Source organism: Pyrus communis, chromosome 11 (genome assembly GCF_963583255.1).
Source record: "Pyrus communis chromosome 11, drPyrComm1.1, whole genome shotgun sequence".
NCBI lineage: Eukaryota > Viridiplantae > Streptophyta > Magnoliopsida > Rosales > Rosaceae > Pyrus > Pyrus communis.
In genome coordinates, this window is record NC_084813.1 from 23,230,759 (window position 1) to 23,250,332 (window position 19,574).

At 36.3% G+C, this 19,574-nt stretch overlaps 2 protein-coding genes across 4 annotated transcripts; both read left to right on the forward strand.

The window, feature by feature from the left end:
- The first annotated feature begins 8,884 nt into the window (after nt 1–8,884).
- On the forward strand, nt 8,885–13,338 carry LOC137707582 (probable galacturonosyltransferase 14). 2 transcript variants are annotated; one of them, XM_068446483.1, is made up of 6 exons: nt 8,885–9,564; nt 10,517–10,572; nt 10,718–10,876; nt 11,039–11,629; nt 11,785–12,087; nt 12,331–13,338. In XM_068446483.1, exons 1-6 carry the CDS (start codon nt 9,354–9,356, stop codon nt 12,613–12,615), a joined length of 1,605 nt encoding a protein of 534 aa, XP_068302584.1. In that variant the 5' UTR covers nt 8,885–9,353; the 3' UTR covers nt 12,616–13,338. The 2 variants fall into 2 exon arrangements, with proteins under 2 accessions (XP_068302584.1, XP_068302585.1); XM_068446484.1 differs by having other exon boundaries at nt 8,886–9,564; nt 10,721–10,876.
- Nucleotides 13,339–15,420: 2,082 nt separating this feature from the next.
- Nucleotides 15,421–18,709, forward strand: LOC137708373 (membrane-anchored ubiquitin-fold protein 1-like). Of its 2 annotated transcripts, none has more exons than XM_068447431.1 (5): nt 15,421–15,727; nt 16,186–16,402; nt 17,251–17,415; nt 18,035–18,129; nt 18,209–18,709. In XM_068447431.1, exons 2-4 carry the CDS (start codon nt 16,270–16,272, stop codon nt 18,088–18,090), a joined length of 354 nt encoding a protein of 117 aa, XP_068303532.1. In that variant the 5' UTR covers nt 15,421–15,727; nt 16,186–16,269; the 3' UTR covers nt 18,091–18,129; nt 18,209–18,709. The 2 variants fall into 2 exon arrangements, with proteins under 2 accessions (XP_068303532.1, XP_068303533.1); XM_068447432.1 differs by having other exon boundaries at nt 18,289–18,709.
- Nucleotides 18,710–19,574: the final 865 nt, after the last annotated feature.

Below are 19,574 nucleotides of genomic sequence, written 5' to 3' on the forward strand. Positions count from 1 at the left end.
CTGCTTTCGCTTACCAAATACAAACACTACGTGAGCCGTCCGATGGTTTAAGTTGGGTGAGGTGTATTGGGAGATCGGACGGCTGATACGCTTCGTCCATAGGCTGAAATAAAGCCCATTAGGCCATCTCCAACCGAAGGCTGGCTAGATGGCTCGTTTGAACCCTCTGACTCTTTAAGAAATTAATATTTTATTAAACACTGCATGATCATATTTCTTATCATCTCCAACTGAGGGTCAAAGGGCTAGAGAACTCGTTTTAGTCCTGTCACAAAAAATCATCTCCAACCGAGGGTCATAGAGCCAAATATAATTTTTATGTTGTTTAATGTTATTTAATGTTGTTTAATATTGTTTAATGTTGTTTCATGTTACTTAATGTTATGTAATTTTTAATGGTTTAGGAAGTTATAGAGAAAAAAAATTTACAATTTTTAAAACAAATTTTGTAATTAAAAAAAAAGTAAAAAAATATATAAAAAAAAAACGGCTACCTAACGTCAACTAGTTACCGTTGGTTTTCAAATTCTGGCCTGGCCCCGGGCCGGTTGGCCCTTTGGCTGTTTTTTTGTCCAGTGAGACCCATGAGCCCTTTGGCTTGACCCTCAGTTGGAGATAGTTTTCAGGTTATTTTTGACCCTCTGGACCCTTCGGTTGGAGATGGCCTTATATTACTTTTGTAGGCTTTGATTATCCGGATCTGTTTAATTATGAGAATTGTTTCAGTTCCGAGTTAGGTCAGTTGGTTGAGATTTGCGTCCAACTCTTTTTTCACAAGTTCAAAATCCTCTCATGTATTTGATTGTTCTAAAATATCACATGTATTTGTTTAATTATAAGATTTGTTTCAATTTAGATAAATTTTGAAATAGGTCCAATTTTATAGGCCACCTTTTGAAACATGTCCAAATTTTAGTGACTTTTGACTTTTGACATAGGTTCAATTTTTAATTACTTTGGACCCATATCAAAAGACCGTTAGATCAGTTGGCTTCTGCCTTTTTCTTCATGAGTTCAAATTCCTCGATAGATTTGATTGTTCTAAAATATCACATTTGTATCCAAATAAAATTGTAAGGATCGTTTTTCTTGTCCTTCCTTTTGGCATTGCTTCAAAATTCAAGACTATTCATTGACCTAAATCAAATTTTCAATTTAAGAATATTTAGAGCAAGTTTAAAGAAAAGGTGGTTGTAATTAATATTTAACGATGTGATTATCTAAATCTTAAGCAAAGATAAATTAAGAACTCTTCGGGATCTAGATGATCTTTTCTATTAAACTTTGTATTACTTGAAGAACAAGTTATTCTCTCATCCTGATTACTATAAATAGGTCACAACAAAGATAAACTAGTAAAAGCCACCATTTTTAGAAGATTTCAATCACGTCTCCAATGAATTCTACTATTGCAAATTCATTGATGCTTTTGAAATTCGAACTTCAAATCCTCACCAGAAGAAAGGTTATAAGATCATTCTTTATTGCAAAAAAAAAATGCAAACAGATATTCCTCTAGGGTACTCAAAATTCATAACTAATTACACCTTTAAACCGAAAAACTCAAACTTAAAGGCTTAAAATACAAATTCCTCTCATATATTTGCGTCCCACTCTTTTTTCACGTTCTGAGTTAAGTCAGTTGGCTGAGAATTGTTTCAGTTCCAAGTTAGGTCAGTTGGCTGAGATTTGCATCCAACTCTTTTTTTTTTCACAAGTTCAAATTCCTCTCATATATTTGATTGTTCTAAAATATCGCTTGTATGTCTTTAATTATGCCATTTGTTGCAGTTCTAGGTTAAATTGGTTGGCTTCGCCTTTCTTTTTTTATTGAGTTCAAATTCCTCCGATAGATTTGATTGTTCTAAAATATCACTAGTATCCAAATAAAATTGTAAGGATCGTTTTTCTTGTCCTTTTTTTTTGCATTGCTTCAAAATTCAAGATTATTCTTTGACCTAAACCGAATTTTCAATTTAAGAATATTTAGAGCAAGTTTAAAGAAAAGGTTGCTAGTAATTAATATTTAACAGTGTGCTTGTGTAAATCTTAAGCTTCTTTGGGATCTAGATGATTTTTTCTATTAAACTTTGTTTTACTTAGAGAGCAAGTTATTCTCTCATCCTTATTACCATAAATAAAGAAAGTGTAAATTACACAGAATTACCTTAATTATTGGGTCATTAACAGTTTCATACCTTGTTTTTTAAAAGTTTCAATGTCATACCTTATCTACGAATTTGTTACAATTTCATACCGTCCGTCAATTTCTCCGTTAAAATGCTGACATGGCATGAGGCGGGGCACACTTTATATTAAAAAAATTAAAAAAAAATTAAAAAAAAAAAAAGCCAAACCCAGATCCCATCACCCCCATCCCCTTCATCATCTTCATCTTCCCGTCCACCCCCCCCCCCCCCCCCCCCAAACCCCCTAAAAAAAAAAAACAGTTGAGGTGGTCTGGGGAAGGAAGGGTTGGGTGGGGTGCGACGATTTGGACAATTTGGGTTCAGATTTGTGAATTTTTTTTTTTTTTTTGGTTAGATTTTGAATGGGAGGGAAGGTGAAGAGAGTGGAGGAGAGGGAGGTGGGTGGAAGGCTCGGGAGGGAGAAAGGGAGGGGTTGCGGTTGGGGTTATGGGTTTGGAAGGAAGGTTTTTTTTGTTGGGGGAAGGGGGGGTGGACGGGAAGATGAAGATGATGAAGGGGATGGGGTTTCGGGGGTGAAGCGATCTGGGTTTCGTTTTTTATTTTATTTTTATAATTAATATTTTTAATATAAAGTGGGCCCTTCCTCATGCCATGTCATCATTTAACAGAGAAATTGACAAACACGGAAGGTATGACATTGCAACAAATTCAAAGATAAGGTATGATATTAAAACTTTTTAAAGACGAGGTATGAAAATGTTAATGACCAATAGTTGAGGTAATTCTGTGTAATTTATCCATAAAGAAATCATATTCCTGAATTCCTCAAGTCATTCTCCATCTTTCTCTTTCTCACCTGCCCCTCTCCAGTTGAGCTTTCTCTCCCTTCAGTAAAATTGGTCACAACAAAGGTAAACTAGTAAAAGCCACCATTTTCAGAAGATTTCAATCACATCTCCAATGATTTATACTATTGCATAATCATGATGTTTATGAAATTTGAACTTCAAATCCGCATCTGAAGAAAGGTTATAAATTTGTTCTTTATTGCAAAAAAATGCAAACAGATATTCCTCTAGGGTACTCAAAATTCATAACTAATTACACCTTTAAACCCAAAAACTCAAACTTAAAGGCTTAAAATACAAAGCTTAAGCCCCAGAAGTCCAATGAGCTACAGCATTACAAATGTTCCCTGAAATCGCTCGTCAACAGAAGTGAAAATTTCGCAAACCTGCACAAATCAAAGAATTGCAGCAACAATACGTCATGACTGCTACAAACATTCAAAGTATAAAAATTACGCTCATATAGAGAGATCCACAAGATATAAGTAGCCACCCATCAGGAGGTCACAAGGGGAACAAGTCTCAAATTGGGTTGGTCATGTGCAAAGAACAACAGTTATCAGTATTGAGAAACAGTTGGCTCAACCATACGCAGCAATGTGAGTTGAGAGTTGAGGTTTAAAGCTATATATAATCTCAATTATCAGAGTCTTGTCATGAGTCATGACTCATGACCACTGAATAGAACTTTTCTTTGCAAAATCAATGCTCGTTGTACAGTTTAGACAAATCACACAGCAGCATTCAGTCTGATATCAAAGTATCATGTTTTATGGTTAGAAGTTAAGAGCGTCTTAAGAAACCGGATTGTAAAATGGATTATAGATAGAACTAGTCTTTGCAAAACGTTGGCTCGTAAGGATCCTTCATTGAGTAATGTACTGAATATCTTAGAACTTATTTCGATGATTTTGTCATAAACAAAACTGGATTGTAAAAAGGCTTAAAGTTAGAACTTGTCTTTCCAGATGGCAAGGGTTTTTTTGGAGAGTAAGTGTACTGAACATCCCCGAACTTATTTCAATATAACTTGTCTTAACAAAACCGAATTGTAACGATACTTTGGAGTGTAAATGTACCGCACCTATTTGAACTTGTTTTTGAAAAACTGACTAACAGGGAGTACTGCTCAATCGCATTTGGGAGGACATGACATCTTTCTAAACATTGACCCAAATCAAACACCGAGAAACCAAATCACAAGAAGGAGAAAAACAAAGGCAAATAAGCCTTGAACATAATATTTTTGGATAGTTCCGGCCAAATCAAGAACTCACCTCACATTTCACAACCTCTAACTTCACTAAATAATTTATGATTCGATATCTATTTGTGCATTAAGTTTGATATATAATCTTTCATGACAAAAAACGAAACACTCTGAAATAAAATATGCTTAGGACCATTTGATAACCATTTCATTTACGGGTTTTGGTTTACAATTTTCGGTTTTTTTTTTATAAAAAAAGTAAAAACTGAAAACGAAATGGTTATCAAACAGCCGTAGATAAGTTAATCCAGTTTAAGCATTTTCACCATCAAAGAGGGAAAACACTACCTAACAATTTCGATTATCAAGATATAATCTTTTCATCAAAGAAGCAAAACAGTCAGTCACTCACATCATGCAGGATAAGTTGGAATTAAGAAATAAAGGAATTTTAGGATTCCCAGTAATTCCTATAGTGATTGAGACCTAAAGTTTCAATTTTTATTTCTTTACCCAAAATTACTCAGAAACAGAGAAAGCATCATTCATCCTCATTAATTAATAATTAAAGACCAAATTATGCATACAAACCCATTAATCAGACAACCAAAAACCCTAATAAAACCCAGACTAACAAAAACCCAACAAATTGAAGACCTGTGCGCACGCAAGTTCGAATTAGATTACAAACACCCAACAAAATTAAGGAAAAATAATCATATTTAGTGTAGATAAGAGTCGATTTTACCCCGGAAATGAATCAATTTCGGTGCTTGATTGGGTTCTGAACCTCCATGACGCTCTTGAGCTTGGGGGCGTAGAGAGAGTAAATAACAGCCTGCCGCTTGGCGACCTCCAGCTGAGCCTTGCCATCTGAGAACGCGGCGGATATGGCAGACGGGTCCGAAAGGTTCCGATTCTGACGAAACGCGTCGACGGCTCTGCGTTTCGTGTACTCCCTGATGTTGTAGTCGGTGAATTTGCGAGCCACTCGGAGAAAAGAGCGGAACATCGTGAGCACCTCCACCCGAGAAGGAACTCCGGCCGCTGCACTCATGGCGGTTGTTATGGCGCCTCCTCTGAGCTTTCTCGAGAGCAGAAGAAAGGGCGAGAGAGATTGAGAGGGTATGAGAGACACTTCGAACACGCTCTGAAGAAACGAAAGTTTGCGGCTTTTTGCTTATTAGCTTCCTATATTGGTGGAACAAGACGGTGCGTTTAATGGATACAGGATTATAAAGGTGGCGGACCGCGAATGTAGTATGCTTTCTTGTGGAGAGATTTTTTGTATGTTCAGAAGATAGTAATCATAGTATAAAAACGATATTCTTATACAATTAGAATGACATATGAAAAAAAAAATTTACCGTCTTGTATTTCGAATACATTAAAAAATCTATACTTCTTGTGGATGGGGCAAGAGGCGGTGAAGAACGACTTATCCATACACCTTTTGAAATGAAATATTGGCAATGCTTCTCTTCTCAACAGCTTATTCTATTCCAAATTCCTACTCAATGTATTCTTTGGCTTTGTGACTAAGTATAGGCTGTAGGGCTTTGATTGTTTCATTGTCTAATTTAGAAACATTAGGCAATTTACTTTAAATTCCCCACTAACTGACTATATAGGAGAGAGTACAAATGATCGAACAACCAATAATAGAACAACCTATTCTTGGACAAGATGGGATTGTGCGTGTTTATGGATTGAACCAAATTCAAGCTTATGGACACACGTTTTAACTTTATCACATGACGTTACATGATTAGTTTGGAACTTATCAACTTTGAGCCTTCATTTCATGCGAGTCCTTTTCATGGAGGTGTTTTTATGATACACGATATTGGTGTTGTAGAGATTGAGCACAATGTACGATGAACGGATATAATTGCGGAATCCCTAAGATCCCTAAAAAAAGAATCCGGCGAAGATCCTTTTTCTCACTCCTAGGCTCGATATCTGTCAATTGGAGATGTGGCCGCACTTCCTTGCGCCTCGGTGGTTTGTCATTGACGACATGCATATTTTTATGTATGTGTGCGGCGCATGGGCTTTGGGCATCAACGTCGTTAGCGGCGACTTTGGCCATTTGTAGGAAATTCGAAATGTTCAGCACATCAGTTCACAATTTCTTGTTCCTCTAACAATTGTTACCATCACACAGAACACAAGTGTGTACGTGGTTCATCCAACTCGACTTCAAATATGAGCTATGTACTGGTATTTATATGAAATGAATTATAATTCGAGTGGTATGTTTACCAGCTCGAGAGCTTAAAGCATTGAAAGAGTGAAAGCAGGTGGAGAGACGTTACAATGAGGAAGATTATCCCTTCCACACGGTATATATAATCCGCCCAAGGGTTCGTGAAAACCATATGAACATGTATGGGGTTTGAACCTAAAAATTTATCAGAATTTTAAGATACATTTAAGCTTCTTTCTGAAAATCCATGTAGGATTGATTCGGTGTAAAAAGTTAAAAAAATATCGAATCAGAATCGGAACTTCCAATCTAACTTACACGATTACTTAGAGCGTACGCTTGCAACTAATTTCATGCTCGCTATATCGTTGGACAATCCTTGTCGGTTATCACATCATCTTAAATTCTTCAGCACATAAATTAGGCGCAATAACAGCTAAAGTTTGCACTACTTTGCCCTAAAAAGAGCGAAACAGCATATAGTCCACAAACCACATACAGAAAGGTTCCATTCCATGGCCCAGTAAAGCATCTGCTCCCTCTATATCTATATCTCAACTTAATTAGAAGCTTCCATGCTAATTACCAAATTAATGGATTTACTACTGCTAATCACCTTTCTATTAGAGTGGCGTTATTCCCATCCAAATGTCTTATCTTCACATCCATTTTGTAATGAAAATTTTAATTACAAATTTGCTTATATGTAAAATGACCGATAAAGACCTTAAAAGATAGCTCTCGTTCACAAACTATTTATCTATCCTTAAAACCTCACCTAATAAAATTCCATTGCTACTCAACTTGAAATCGTTATGATTCCACACTATTTTCTACATTTTCTGCAAATTAATTCTCATAAAAATCTAAAATTATTTCTTACTGGTGCAATAATTTTAGAGACAAACTCGGAGTGGAGCGAGAGTGCTAATGAGGATATTTTAGGAGGAAAGAGCATTTTAATATTTTAACTTTTTATAGCGGATGAGATTATAATGTGGGTGGAGAAATAGGACAATGGGTGAGTCTAGTAGCTCTCTTCTATTATTGCTAATCAAATTTACTTAGTGCATGAGTCGGGACAAGGGTGAGAAATCAAATGCGTCATGGATTTGCAGCTACAGCATTCAGAAAGCACCATTTATATTAGTTTAACTACTTTTGTTAATTACTTTAATTAGCAAAGTTTATTTGCATAAGAAGCCGGCTACTTGCAGAATTCGAATCCCCGGCCGGCGGTCAAACCCGGCAACTGGATGCCAAAAACGACATAATCCCCTTAACAATGTGCCCAAAGTGTCGGCAAAGCGAAAACGGTATCGAACACAACACGAACAAAATGAAAAGTCCAACTTCTAGATCTAGATATTTGATTAAGAAATTGAACGAGAATTCGTTAGATTTAATTTAATAATCAATCATGACACGCGAATATACAATTTAATTCATAACCGCAAAAAAATAAAAATAAAAAAATCGAATTTCTTGACATCTCTCAAATTAAGAGCTAGTACGCAACAATTTGATATTCTGGAACAGGCAATGAGAGAAATGGTACTGCGCTTGATCCGGCCACACAATAGTAACTACGAGGCCCACTTTGAAGAGGGGTTTGATTTTGATTTTGGTTTGAATTTTCCTTTCTTGTTGTGCTAAAACGCCTAACAATCTCATTCAATTTCTTGGCAATCCGTGGTATATTAATTTGATTTGATTAATGACTTAGATCCTATCAATAAGTGACTTTTGTATCATTCTCTATTTTTCATCTTTATTTTCTTGAAAACAAAAGCAATAACTCAATAGTTGGTGGTGGTGTATGACCACGTCATTTATAAATAACTATTAATAAAAGCGTAAGATTTCCTTGTATTTTAATACCATTGACCCCATCCCACTCAGTGTAAAAGCTGCATAAACAGGCAGCCTTACTGAAGCTTCTCTTGTATAACCCATGTTAGACTCCAGTCGAAATATTTTGATTTGTGATGCTATCAATATATCATCCCAAATGTTACATCATCTTGAGTTACGCATAACAGTGGATGCTTTATTTCTATAGGCGAATAATGCGATTTTTTTTTTAACTTATACAAAATGATATACCTAGCCGTTCTAACATACTAATTGTAATTTATCTTCAATTTTAACCTAATTAAATTTGTTAACGCCCAACTAATTATCTTAATCAACCACAATCAACCATCAACCACATAACCACAATCCTCCCATCTTAAACATAGGAAGTTTAGGAACACCATTTCTCAATTTAGCCCCAAACTTATCCTCAAAGGTCAAACCTTCCCTCCCCAATTCTCTCTCTAAAGCCCAACACGGTTTTGTGTTTTGACTTTAAAAATAAAAAAATTGAAGAAAATCAAATATTAAATTAATTAACAAATTAATTATTAATTAGTGATTACTTTATTATTTTCCCGGAAAACGAAATTAGATCGGACTAATCGAGTCGATCAATCAAAGACGTCCTCACAAATTCGGAAGGAAAGCTTTTGCACAAAAACAAAAGCAAAACCCAAAAAACCAATTTTTTTTTTCCCTCTCTTCTTCCTTTCTCTCTCTTGATCCATGCTTCCCGACCCAGAAAACCACAATAGATTGTTTGGTTGAGATCTGAAATTAATTAATTAAAAAAGGGGGGAAGAGGAAGGAAAGATTGCCCATTTTTCGATTTCGTCGAATCTCCAATGCGGTCTTCGCGAAGGCCCAGAAGAAAGAGCAAAGATTTGAGCAGGAGGAGCGGCAGATCTGACTTGGGCAGCGTCGAATCTCGTTGTGGGTGGGGATTTGGAGTCGGGTTTGGTGGGTTTGGATCTAATGGTGAGGTGGGCATGGGCGGCGGTGGCATTGAGTGGCGGTAGGGCGGGCGGTGCTATTGAGTTGCAGAAGAATAAGAAGGAGGGGCTGCATAGACGACGATGCAGCTTCACTTCTCGCCTAGTATGAGAAGCATAACGATCTCGAGCAGCAATGGGTTTATTGACTTGATGAAGATCAAGGTCGGAGCTCGCCACATCTCTTATCGAACGGTTTTCCACACCATTCTAATCCTCGCTTTCTTATTGCCTTTCGTCTTCATTCTCACTGCTGTTGTTACTCTTGAAGGTGTCAACAAGTGCTCCTCATTTGGTACTCTTTTTATTTATGTATTCATTTTATTTATTTTTATTTATTTTGTCAATCCCAATTGATTTTTTTTTTCCTTCAGGTTTTGTTTGCGTTTAATTGCTTGTTTATGATAGTTATTGATGGATCTTGACTTGCCCATTTGATTGTTATTGTTAATGCTGGCTTGATTGGATCAATCCGATTGAATGGTTCTATTAACCGGGTCCATTTGATTCGCAACGAAATCTAAATCAAATCAAATCAAATCAAATCAAATCAAATCAAATTTTGATTGATGGGTCTCCTCGTATCGATTCCTGTGTTGGCAATCTGTTAGTTTAGGAATTCAATGCCATTGGGTTGGTTTGCTTATGCAGTTCTGCAGTTTATCATATATTTTTTGCGAGATTTGAGGTGGATCAAATTGTGCATTTCATTGTGATGATTGGTTCGATATGAATTAAGATTTGAGATGTTCTGTATAGGATGACTATTGTCAAATCAACTATTCATTTACGAATATCCATTGTTCATCTAAGCTAGCTATTTGTTTAATCTAAAAAGTCGAGATTGAAGAGTAATAAGATTTCCCACTTAGTTTACCAAGTCAAGTACACCCAGAAAGGATTGTATGCTTACTATTTTATTTAATGTGTTCAAGGATTATGGAATAGGCTAGGTGATCTCTGGTACTTAAACCTTAATTAGAATTGTAGGCGTAACACCGATTCTCTAAGTTTGTCCCTAAAGAGATCTATGTTCTTCCCTTATCTTGTGATACTGTAACCATCTATAACTCTTCATGATTGATCATCTGGTTTCTTAGATTTTCAACTTTTTTATTGTAACTTTGTGTTTGCTTTCTATGCCTGCTTTTATTATCTATATGTTTCTTAGGTTATGCACCGCAGCTTTTCTCTAACACTTTTGACATTGAATTTGTGACTATTGTTGCTTTACTCCTGTGCTTCAGACTGTTTAGGTAGGCGCTTGGGACCAAGGCTTCTGGGTAGGGTTGATGATTCAGCGGTAAATAACTTTTTTCTCCAGTTGCTATAATTTTTTTTTCCCTGAGGTTACATCAACCAATTCTGTATTTAAGTTTTGATTTCAGTCAGTAAGTTTAATGTATGATTATCTAATCTGGATCTTTGTGGTTGTGGTGACGACACAGCAGAGACTGGTTAGAGACTTTTACAAGGTTCTAAACCAAGTGAACACTGAAGAAATCCCGGCTGGTCTAAAGCTTCCAGATTCATTTAATCAACTTGTTTCCGAAATGAAGAACAACCAGTATGATGCAAGGACCTTTGCTTTCATGTTAAGAGCAATGGTACGTTGTGTTCTATAAAAATAAAAATAAAAATAAAACGTAATTTGGGTCATGTTTAGTATAGTGCATTAATAATTTTGGAGAAACCCTTGTTAACTGTTAGCACCCTAAAAATAATGTTGTTTTTTTTTTTTTTTTTTTTTTTTTTTTTTTTTTGTGTAGATGGAGAATTTTGAAAAGGAAGTCAGAGAGTCTAAGTTTTCAGAGTTGATGAACAAACACTATGCAGCAAGTTCTGTACCCAAAAGTATTCACTGTCTGTCTCTGCGTTTGACTGATGAATATTCATCCAATGCTCATGCACGCAAACAATTGCCTCCTCCAGAATTACTGCCATTGCTCTCTGACAACTCCTATCACCACTTTATTCTATCAACTGATAACATTCTGGCTGCTTCAGTTGTTGTTGCTTCTGCTGTCCAGTCATCTCTACAACCTGAAAAGATAGTCTTCCATGTCATTACTGACAAGAAAACCTACGCGGGTATGCACTCATGGTTTGCACTCAACCCTGTGTCCCCTGCTATTGTTGAAGTGAAAGGTGTGCACCAATTTGATTGGTTAACAAGAGAAAATGTTCCAGTCCTTGAAGCCGTAGAAAACCAATATGGAATCAGGAATTATTACCACGGGAATCATATTTCAGGGGCCAATCTTAGTGCTACAACTCCACGGACATTTGCATCAAAATTGCAGGCTAGAAGTCCAAAATACATATCCTTACTCAACCATCTCCGGATTTATATTCCTGAGGTAACCCTCTTCTTTAAGTTGGAGACTTTGAGTCGATTGCAGTTCTTTTATCTTTTTGGACAGGTGTTCTACATTTATTTGATAAATTTTATAAGATTTTCTTGTACTTGTATTATGTCGAAGTGTGTTTCCTGATCATCTGTATATTGTGACAGCTATTTCCCAACCTTGATAAGGTGGTTTTCCTAGACGATGATGTTGTGATTCAACAAGATTTATCACCACTTTGGGAAATTGACCTTGGAGGAAAGGTCAACGGAGCTGTTGAAACTTGTAGAGGTGAAGATGAGTGGGTGATGTCCAAGCGATTCCGGAACTACTTCAATTTTTCCCATCCCCTCGTATCAAAGAATTTGGACCCTGAAGAATGTGCATGGGCTTATGGGATGAATATTTTTGATCTCAATGCCTGGAGGAAAACAAATATTAGAGAGACTTACCATTCCTGGGTGAAAGAGGTAAAATCGAAGCAGTAGAGCTTCCCTTACTTAGGGTTCTGTTCATTTTTTTCATTTTCTGGTGGAATGATGAATGTGGTGATAATTGTGATGTAGAATACATATGCAGTCATGGTAATTCTTTTGTTAGTTTCATTTTCTTCGAAATCATCTTCAACTGCATTTTACTTTTCCTTGGAAGTCAGTTCTTAGCTCTTAACTTGTGCATTGTTTTAATTTACTGTAATTGGTTTTCCTGTGCAGAATCTGAAGTCGAATCTGACAATATGGAAGCTTGGGACCCTGCCACCCGCTTTAATTGCATTTAGAGGTCATGTTCACGCAATTGATCCAAAGTGGCACATGCTTGGGTTGGGTTATCAAAGTAAGACTGATATTGAATCTGTGTCAAGGGCTGCAGTTATACACTATAATGGTCAGTCAAAACCATGGTTGCAGATTGGCTTTGAGCATCTTCGGCCATTTTGGACCAAGTATATCAACTACTCGAATGACTTTGTAAGGAACTGCCACATCTTGGAGTCATAGCGGTTGTCTAGAGGTGCTCAAACAGGAGATAGAACAAGAAAAGACATGATTATATGGTATTCATGAAGTTTTTTTTGCAGCTCGAAATTTTTCGAGATATATTTGAGAAGACAAGCAGAAAATTCACCGTCGGGGTAGAACTTCCCAGTTCCGGAATCAATTTCATCCCCTGAAATTCTGCAGACAACAACCAGCATCCTCATTATAACAGCATGAGATTCATTCTTTCATTCTGTAACATAGCAATCTGTCCTCATTTTTTGGTTCGGAGAAAGGATAGTATTATTGGTCTTCCTGGCGGGGGGTTTTGCTTGATTTCTTTGCACACATGAGAATAAAGTGAAATTCAGACGACAAGGTGCCTTATGTCAATAGCATCATACTGGTTGGTGTAGGGAAGGGAAAGGCTAGGACAGGTCTTTTGTGAGGCTCTCCCATTAGCCCAGATATGTTTCTTTTCGCTCCATTTTTTTTCCTTCCGAAAATATTCTCTCGTATTCATTTTTGTTAGTAGCCATTTCTTTCCCCCCTGTTTATTTGATATCACGATGTTGAACTTTAGGAGTAGGACATGGAGATTGCTCTGTTACAGGTCCCATTGAATTGGGGAGCTGTTTTTAGGTACATCGATATCGGTATTTGTTTATGTACTGTTCACGATAGACATTTAAAATGTGCACATAAATTCTTTTTTCCCGGATTCTATTGTTCATGTTTATGGTATTTCTATATTCTTGCTTTACAAGTTTGGCATCCTTGATTAGTCATGTCATCTTGAAGATTGAGTGATGAGTATAAAACCCTAGAGGGTTGTTGGTTCAACTCAGGCAACCGTCGAAAATATTTCTAGACGGCCGACGACCGATGTTTTCTTGTCCCGCCACGGAAACGATGTCGTTTTCGTTGTCTTTGGCGTGGCGCTTTGGAATGCATCAAATTTTAAACCCATGATTATTTACTAATTAAGGATTCTTACAAGTGGAGTGTTCTAAGTTGGTGATGACAAGGAACTCATAATCTTCTTTAGCAATTTTGATATTTATTTTGCACTTTTCATTTACGAGAGATTTTCTAGTGAATTTTTTTTTCTAATTATATAATTACATGTGGCATATCGTCTCGAAAAAGAATCTCTCGCATTAGAGGGGGAAATGATTGTAGTTTCTGATATTTCAATGTCTACGTTTCTAATTAATTAATTTGGCCCACATTTGATTAGACCCTTTTGGCATTTTGCGTTTATATATAAATAAAAATCTATTTTTTAAGTGCATGATTAGCGATGTATTAGTGGCACTTAGTTGTTAATTGTATAAAAAATGAATTTGATTATTCCAAAGCCTAACAATTTAATTGGAAGAATCTGAAAACCTCTTGGACATACATGCATGCCATGATATCAACTACCCACCTACCCAAAAACCATACACAAATGTACATTGTATGTAATTCATGCGGCATTCACATCTTACTGTCGATCAAAAATCACTCATCTGTGAACGATTTATTTAAACTGACATCTTACTAATAATTAGAAATCTCCGACGTGTTTTTGACTCGTGTGAATCTCACATTTCATCAACAGTCAAAAATCATTTACGGACGTTCAGGCCAGCCATAACAAAATCCTCAATACATGACCAAAAAGCCAGAGGCCAAAAGGAGGAATGTTGATGTACCCAAAACCACATACAAATGTACACTGCATCTGTATGCAACACGTGCAGCTCAAAATTCGGATCCTTGCTTTGCTAAATGGGGAATTAACGTCTTATCATCAATCATAAATCATTTATTAAGCGTGGATGATTTATATTAAATTGACATCTTTTCACGTGCATGTTTGACTCGTATGAACCTCACATTTCATCAACGGTAAAAAATCACTCTACCGACGTTCAGGGGGCGGGGCCGTAGCTAAATCCTTATTACATGACCAAAAAGCCAGAGGCCAAAAGGAGGAATGTAAACATTAAAGACAGTAATGTCTTGTTCTCCATCATCTCAGCCATCAGCCATAATTCATCTACAGATTTTGAGATAACGACCTTTCTCCCACTACCTCCCTTTCAATTTTTGGGCCACCAATCCATTCTGCCCGGAACCTTACTATTTTTTTTTGTTTGTTGAACAAACGATATTAATTTTTTCTTATATTTTAAAATTATTTTACAATGCTAATTAGCATTTAATGAAAACGCATTAGATTGATAGACTCGTCGTTCTCTACTACTACGATATAAATTAATCACAAGTCGTTGAATTAATATCATCATTAACTGTGAGTCCCTTGTGAAAATGCAGACCTTATTTTGTGGTTATGGTTCGTGAACAAGACTAAAGGTAACATGTACATGAGAGAGAGAAACTTATGTTGAAGATGTTATCGTGACTGCATCATAGTCAATCAAGTATTGTCATGTATTTTCTTTTGAGTAAACTACTTGATCGGTGATCGTCTTATTTACTATATTATCAGGTATAATAAAAAATTTGAGATACCTGACAAGTGAAAATATAGTAAATCGAACAATCACAAACTTACCTTACCAAGAAAATATAGTAAATCAAACAGTGCCCAGCTCATCTTATGGAAAAAAAAAAAAAGTCAGTGTGTCGGGAATACGACTTAGTACACAAAATATTATAACACAAATGGTTGGATACTTAAAAAAAAAATTTCAAACACTAATTTTATAACACTTAATATACCGTGACATGTTTCCGACACAATAAAAATTTCTCCACCTTACCTTAAAAGAAAATTGAAATAAGACGTTGGAAGAAGTGGAAGAAGTGGAAGAAGTGGTAGGTCGCAAAAGCCAAAGGTGACTTCAAAAAGAGAGAAAAATGTGTCCAGTTCCATGGCTATAGGAGATTGCAAGGAGCAAGGAAATGGAGGCATTGACCACAGATTTGGAAGACTTTGAAAACTCCGAAACACCCTCGTTTGTTTCCAGGACCTTCTTATTTGATCTCTTCTTCCTCTCTGACTTCCCTCTCTTTTAATTAAATCCAATAAACTCCCATTCCATTTCTTCTACCGGATTTCTGAACCACCGCTCATCAGACTCTGCAGAAAGAGGAGAACCCAGATCAGTTTTGAAGCCAAGTAAGCAAAAACCCATCAAAGTTATTCCATATTTTCTACTGTTTTGCTTTGTTTTGTGGTTTTTTAAGACTTTGGAGACCACCCAGTTGGGAATTTTTTATTTTTATTTTTGGATTTAATCAGCGCCCATTTGATCAGTTTTTGAGCCAAGTGAGCAAAAACCCATCAAAGTTCATCCATTTTCTTTACTTTTTTGATCTGTTTTGTGATTTTTTTTTTTTTTTTGACTTTTGAGTATTTTTAAAGTTATTTGGATTTAATCGGCACCCATATGAAGCTTTTAGCTGGATTCGTGGATGCTGACAGCTAAACCACAGCTGTTAGTGATTTCCATGCTGTAAAATAGCAAGCCTTTTGGCTTACTTTCCATTTGAAGATTGCTGTAACTTGTTTAGTTTCCTTGTATATTTTCTTGCTGACCAATTTAAGAATCTGGTGTATTGATTGCTTGCTTGTAGAAAAAAACCAAGATACTTCTGGGATTTTCAATTCATTTGAACAAGTAGAAGAAAAAAGCCTTTGGAGTTGTGAGATTGTTGGAGATGGCAGGGGTGCAAGATCAATTGGAGATCAAGTTTCGGTTGACTGATGGATCAGATATCGGCCCCAAAAGCTTTCCTGCTGCTACCAGTGTTGTAAACTTGAAGGAAAGCATTCTTGCTCAATGGCCTAAAGGTTGGTTCTTCTTTTTCGTTAAAATCAAAAGAAAAATTAAGTCCTTTGCCGTTTTGGTATTTGATTGCAAAACAATCAGTCTCAGCAGTCAGAAAGATTGTATGGAAAAGTTGCGGGAGGGAATTCGAATTGGTTGATATCGGATCATAGTTCATAACCCTAATCTGTGTTTGAATTTTCTGTGAAGTGATACCTTAACCGGACCATCATCTGATTTACAATTGACTACAGTCTTAGGAACATACTGTGAACTTGTTATTTCATTTGAAAAAAATAATTGGCGATCAGCGTGCTTTTTTGTTATTTCACTCAAATTTTTAATGTCATGGGTTTAATTGATAATATCTTTGTTCTTTCTTGCTTCTCTTCCCCTCTTTTGGTCTTGAACTTTTTTTTCTGAATTGCGTAACCAAATACTATCGTACTCTCTTTGGGGAATTCGAGGGTGACAAGTTAAGGTTGTTTTAAATTTCGATTGCATTTTTGGTTCGTATGAACATGATTAAAAGCACCCTTGGGATGCTTATGTTACATGGGCGAGCGATTGATGACATATCCTGTTCCTTTTATAGGCAGCCTTTTCGAAGGTGCTTATGTGATTAAACTGATGATTTTTATTTCAGACAAGCTAGCTAGCTGTAATAAGGGGCACGACCTAGGAGCATTAGAAGATGAAGCAATGGCACTATGAAATCTTTGAATCTCACATGTTTTTCATGCTCTTTAACTGTTCTCATTTACCATCATAAGATCACTCTATTTTGTTATTTATTTCCATGCATGATGAACTTCGGTCGCTTGATTAATGTGTTTGACATATTTAACCACAATAAGATTGTTTTTACCAGAGAAGGATAATGGACCGAGGACTGTCAAAGATGTCAAGCTAATAAGTGCGGGACGAATACTGGAAAACAACAGAACAGTTGCAGAGTGCCGGAGTCCATTATGTGACGTCCCTGGTGGAGTTACAACTATGCATGTTGTCGTTCAACCACCTTCACAGGAGAAAGGTACACCATATTTATGAGATTTACAAAACTATAACCAAAGCTTTCTGTATAAAGAATTTCTTGTTTCGCTTGTAGCCAACATCTCAAAGAAGATAATCTCGATCACTTTTTTTCTTTTGGCAACAACTTAGAAGTGAAAAAGTAAACATGGTCCTTCTGTTTTGAACAGCACATGCTTCTTCTTTCCGGAAGCGGGGTGGGGAACATCTGTTTTCCAAACTAAGCAGTTTCTTTAATTTTTTTCACTTGCTATTTAATGGAATTCATGTTCATAACATAAAGAAGATACCATTTTGTCCATTAATATTCAGTTTATTTTCCCTTTTGTACGTGATTATCACTTTTCGATTGTGCCCAATTTTTCTCCTACCCATATTTGATTAAGAATGTATGTGGCGGAAATGGAAAAGACAAGATTTGATAGATTATTTCGATGTTTGCGAGTATATGTCATTCTCACTAAAGTTTGTTAAGCCTGCACTTTTGTTATTAGCCACCTTTTGAGTAGGAAAAACACCGAAAAAGTGCTGCATCATCTTAACCACCTGTCATGACTAGAAGAGATTGTTTTGCTTATATGCTTCCACATGATCTAAAATTTAATGTGTACCTTTAACAGAAAAGAAACCGATGAGCGAGCCAAAGCAGAACAAATGCGTTTGTGTTATATTATAACTTTTGCAGCTCAGATAGTGGGGATAACATCATTGTTAGGTGAGTGTTCATTGCTTCTCTTTCGTGCCTCCTCTAAATCTTATCGAATCCGCCTTCACATTGCCTCTCTTATCGCTAGGTGAAAGAGAGTTGGAGCTAATAAAAGAAAATGAAATGGATAAAATTGCTGATAGATTCAGCTCCATTGGAATTATGCAGGCTTCTTGTCATATGTCATGCGTTGGTGAGGTCCGTCATACTTTATTTGCTGTTAAGTCCGTCGGACTATGCTACATCACACATTCATATCTAAAATTTCTATGTAAAGAGTTCTTGTGCTGCATTTGTATTCACGTTTTACAATCGAATTTGTTTCATTCACCGTGTATAATTTTCAACCGTACCATCTTGGAAGTCATATTATGTCAAGGAATTGGCAAAGCTCTTGACGGGGTTGCCATGGTGCTGCGTTTTGCACTCCGTTGTGTGGTGCGACAAAATGCTATGCCTCCACAGCTTGGGCCATAAACAAGGGTTTTAGTTTAGGTATAGAGGTTGAGAACTACATAACTTTTGCCTTGTAATCAAACCACCCATGGAGGGTCAAGCTAAAAAATATGTGTTCTTCGTTTAGGTTGGATTTGATCTGGAAATTTATCGATCGATTCACAATGGAGGTTTTGGAATTGGGTAGTGATTTCAACATACTCTGTTTTACCTTGTGCACAACCCCTGTTAATCATGACCGTTGATTTTACTTTGTAATTTAAGGGCTACATAATCATAAGGGTGTGTATGAAGTGAGAAAGGGCATGTGGAAAGCATTATCCTTTGATATTTATCCTAACCCCGTTTGTATTCAAGATTATGAAGCAAAGCAACTTGCCTAGCTTAAATTTTTGACATGGTCTAGGCAGTCATTCACTAGGCTTAATTACCAAGAAATGATTTTTCCAGCTACCGAGCGGTACTTCATGTGTTATACCATTTGAATACCAAAAAATTTGAAAAGTTTCTCGTAGGTATGCTCTTCGGGAGTTGCCTCTTACTTTCTTGGACATTTTATAGTTAATTTCTAGTGATTAAGAGTATTTATCTATCCACGGATGAAGTTATTATGCTTGATAACTCTTTTCCTTCGTATCTTTTGTGTGTGTGTGTGTGTGTGTGTAAAAACGTACATGATTAAAAATAAAAAAGAAGAAGTTTTCGTGTTTTTGTGGAGACCCCAAAGTGCCCATGAAAAAGAGGAAATGTATGTTGGGATTGGATCATGTTCCTTCTTGTGGGTTTGGATTGAGCAACATGTTACACCTTAAACAACACATAATATCATATGACATTGTAGTATCCATTGTAGGCCTATTTTACTGAGAGAAACGAGAGGGAAAGGGACAGTGGTAGATAGAGAGAGAGAGAGAGAAAGAAGATCGTGAGAAATTATGTGTGTTATTTTTTCATGGCTTGTGCTTTTATTTATAGAAAAACTTGCTCTTTAAGTAATA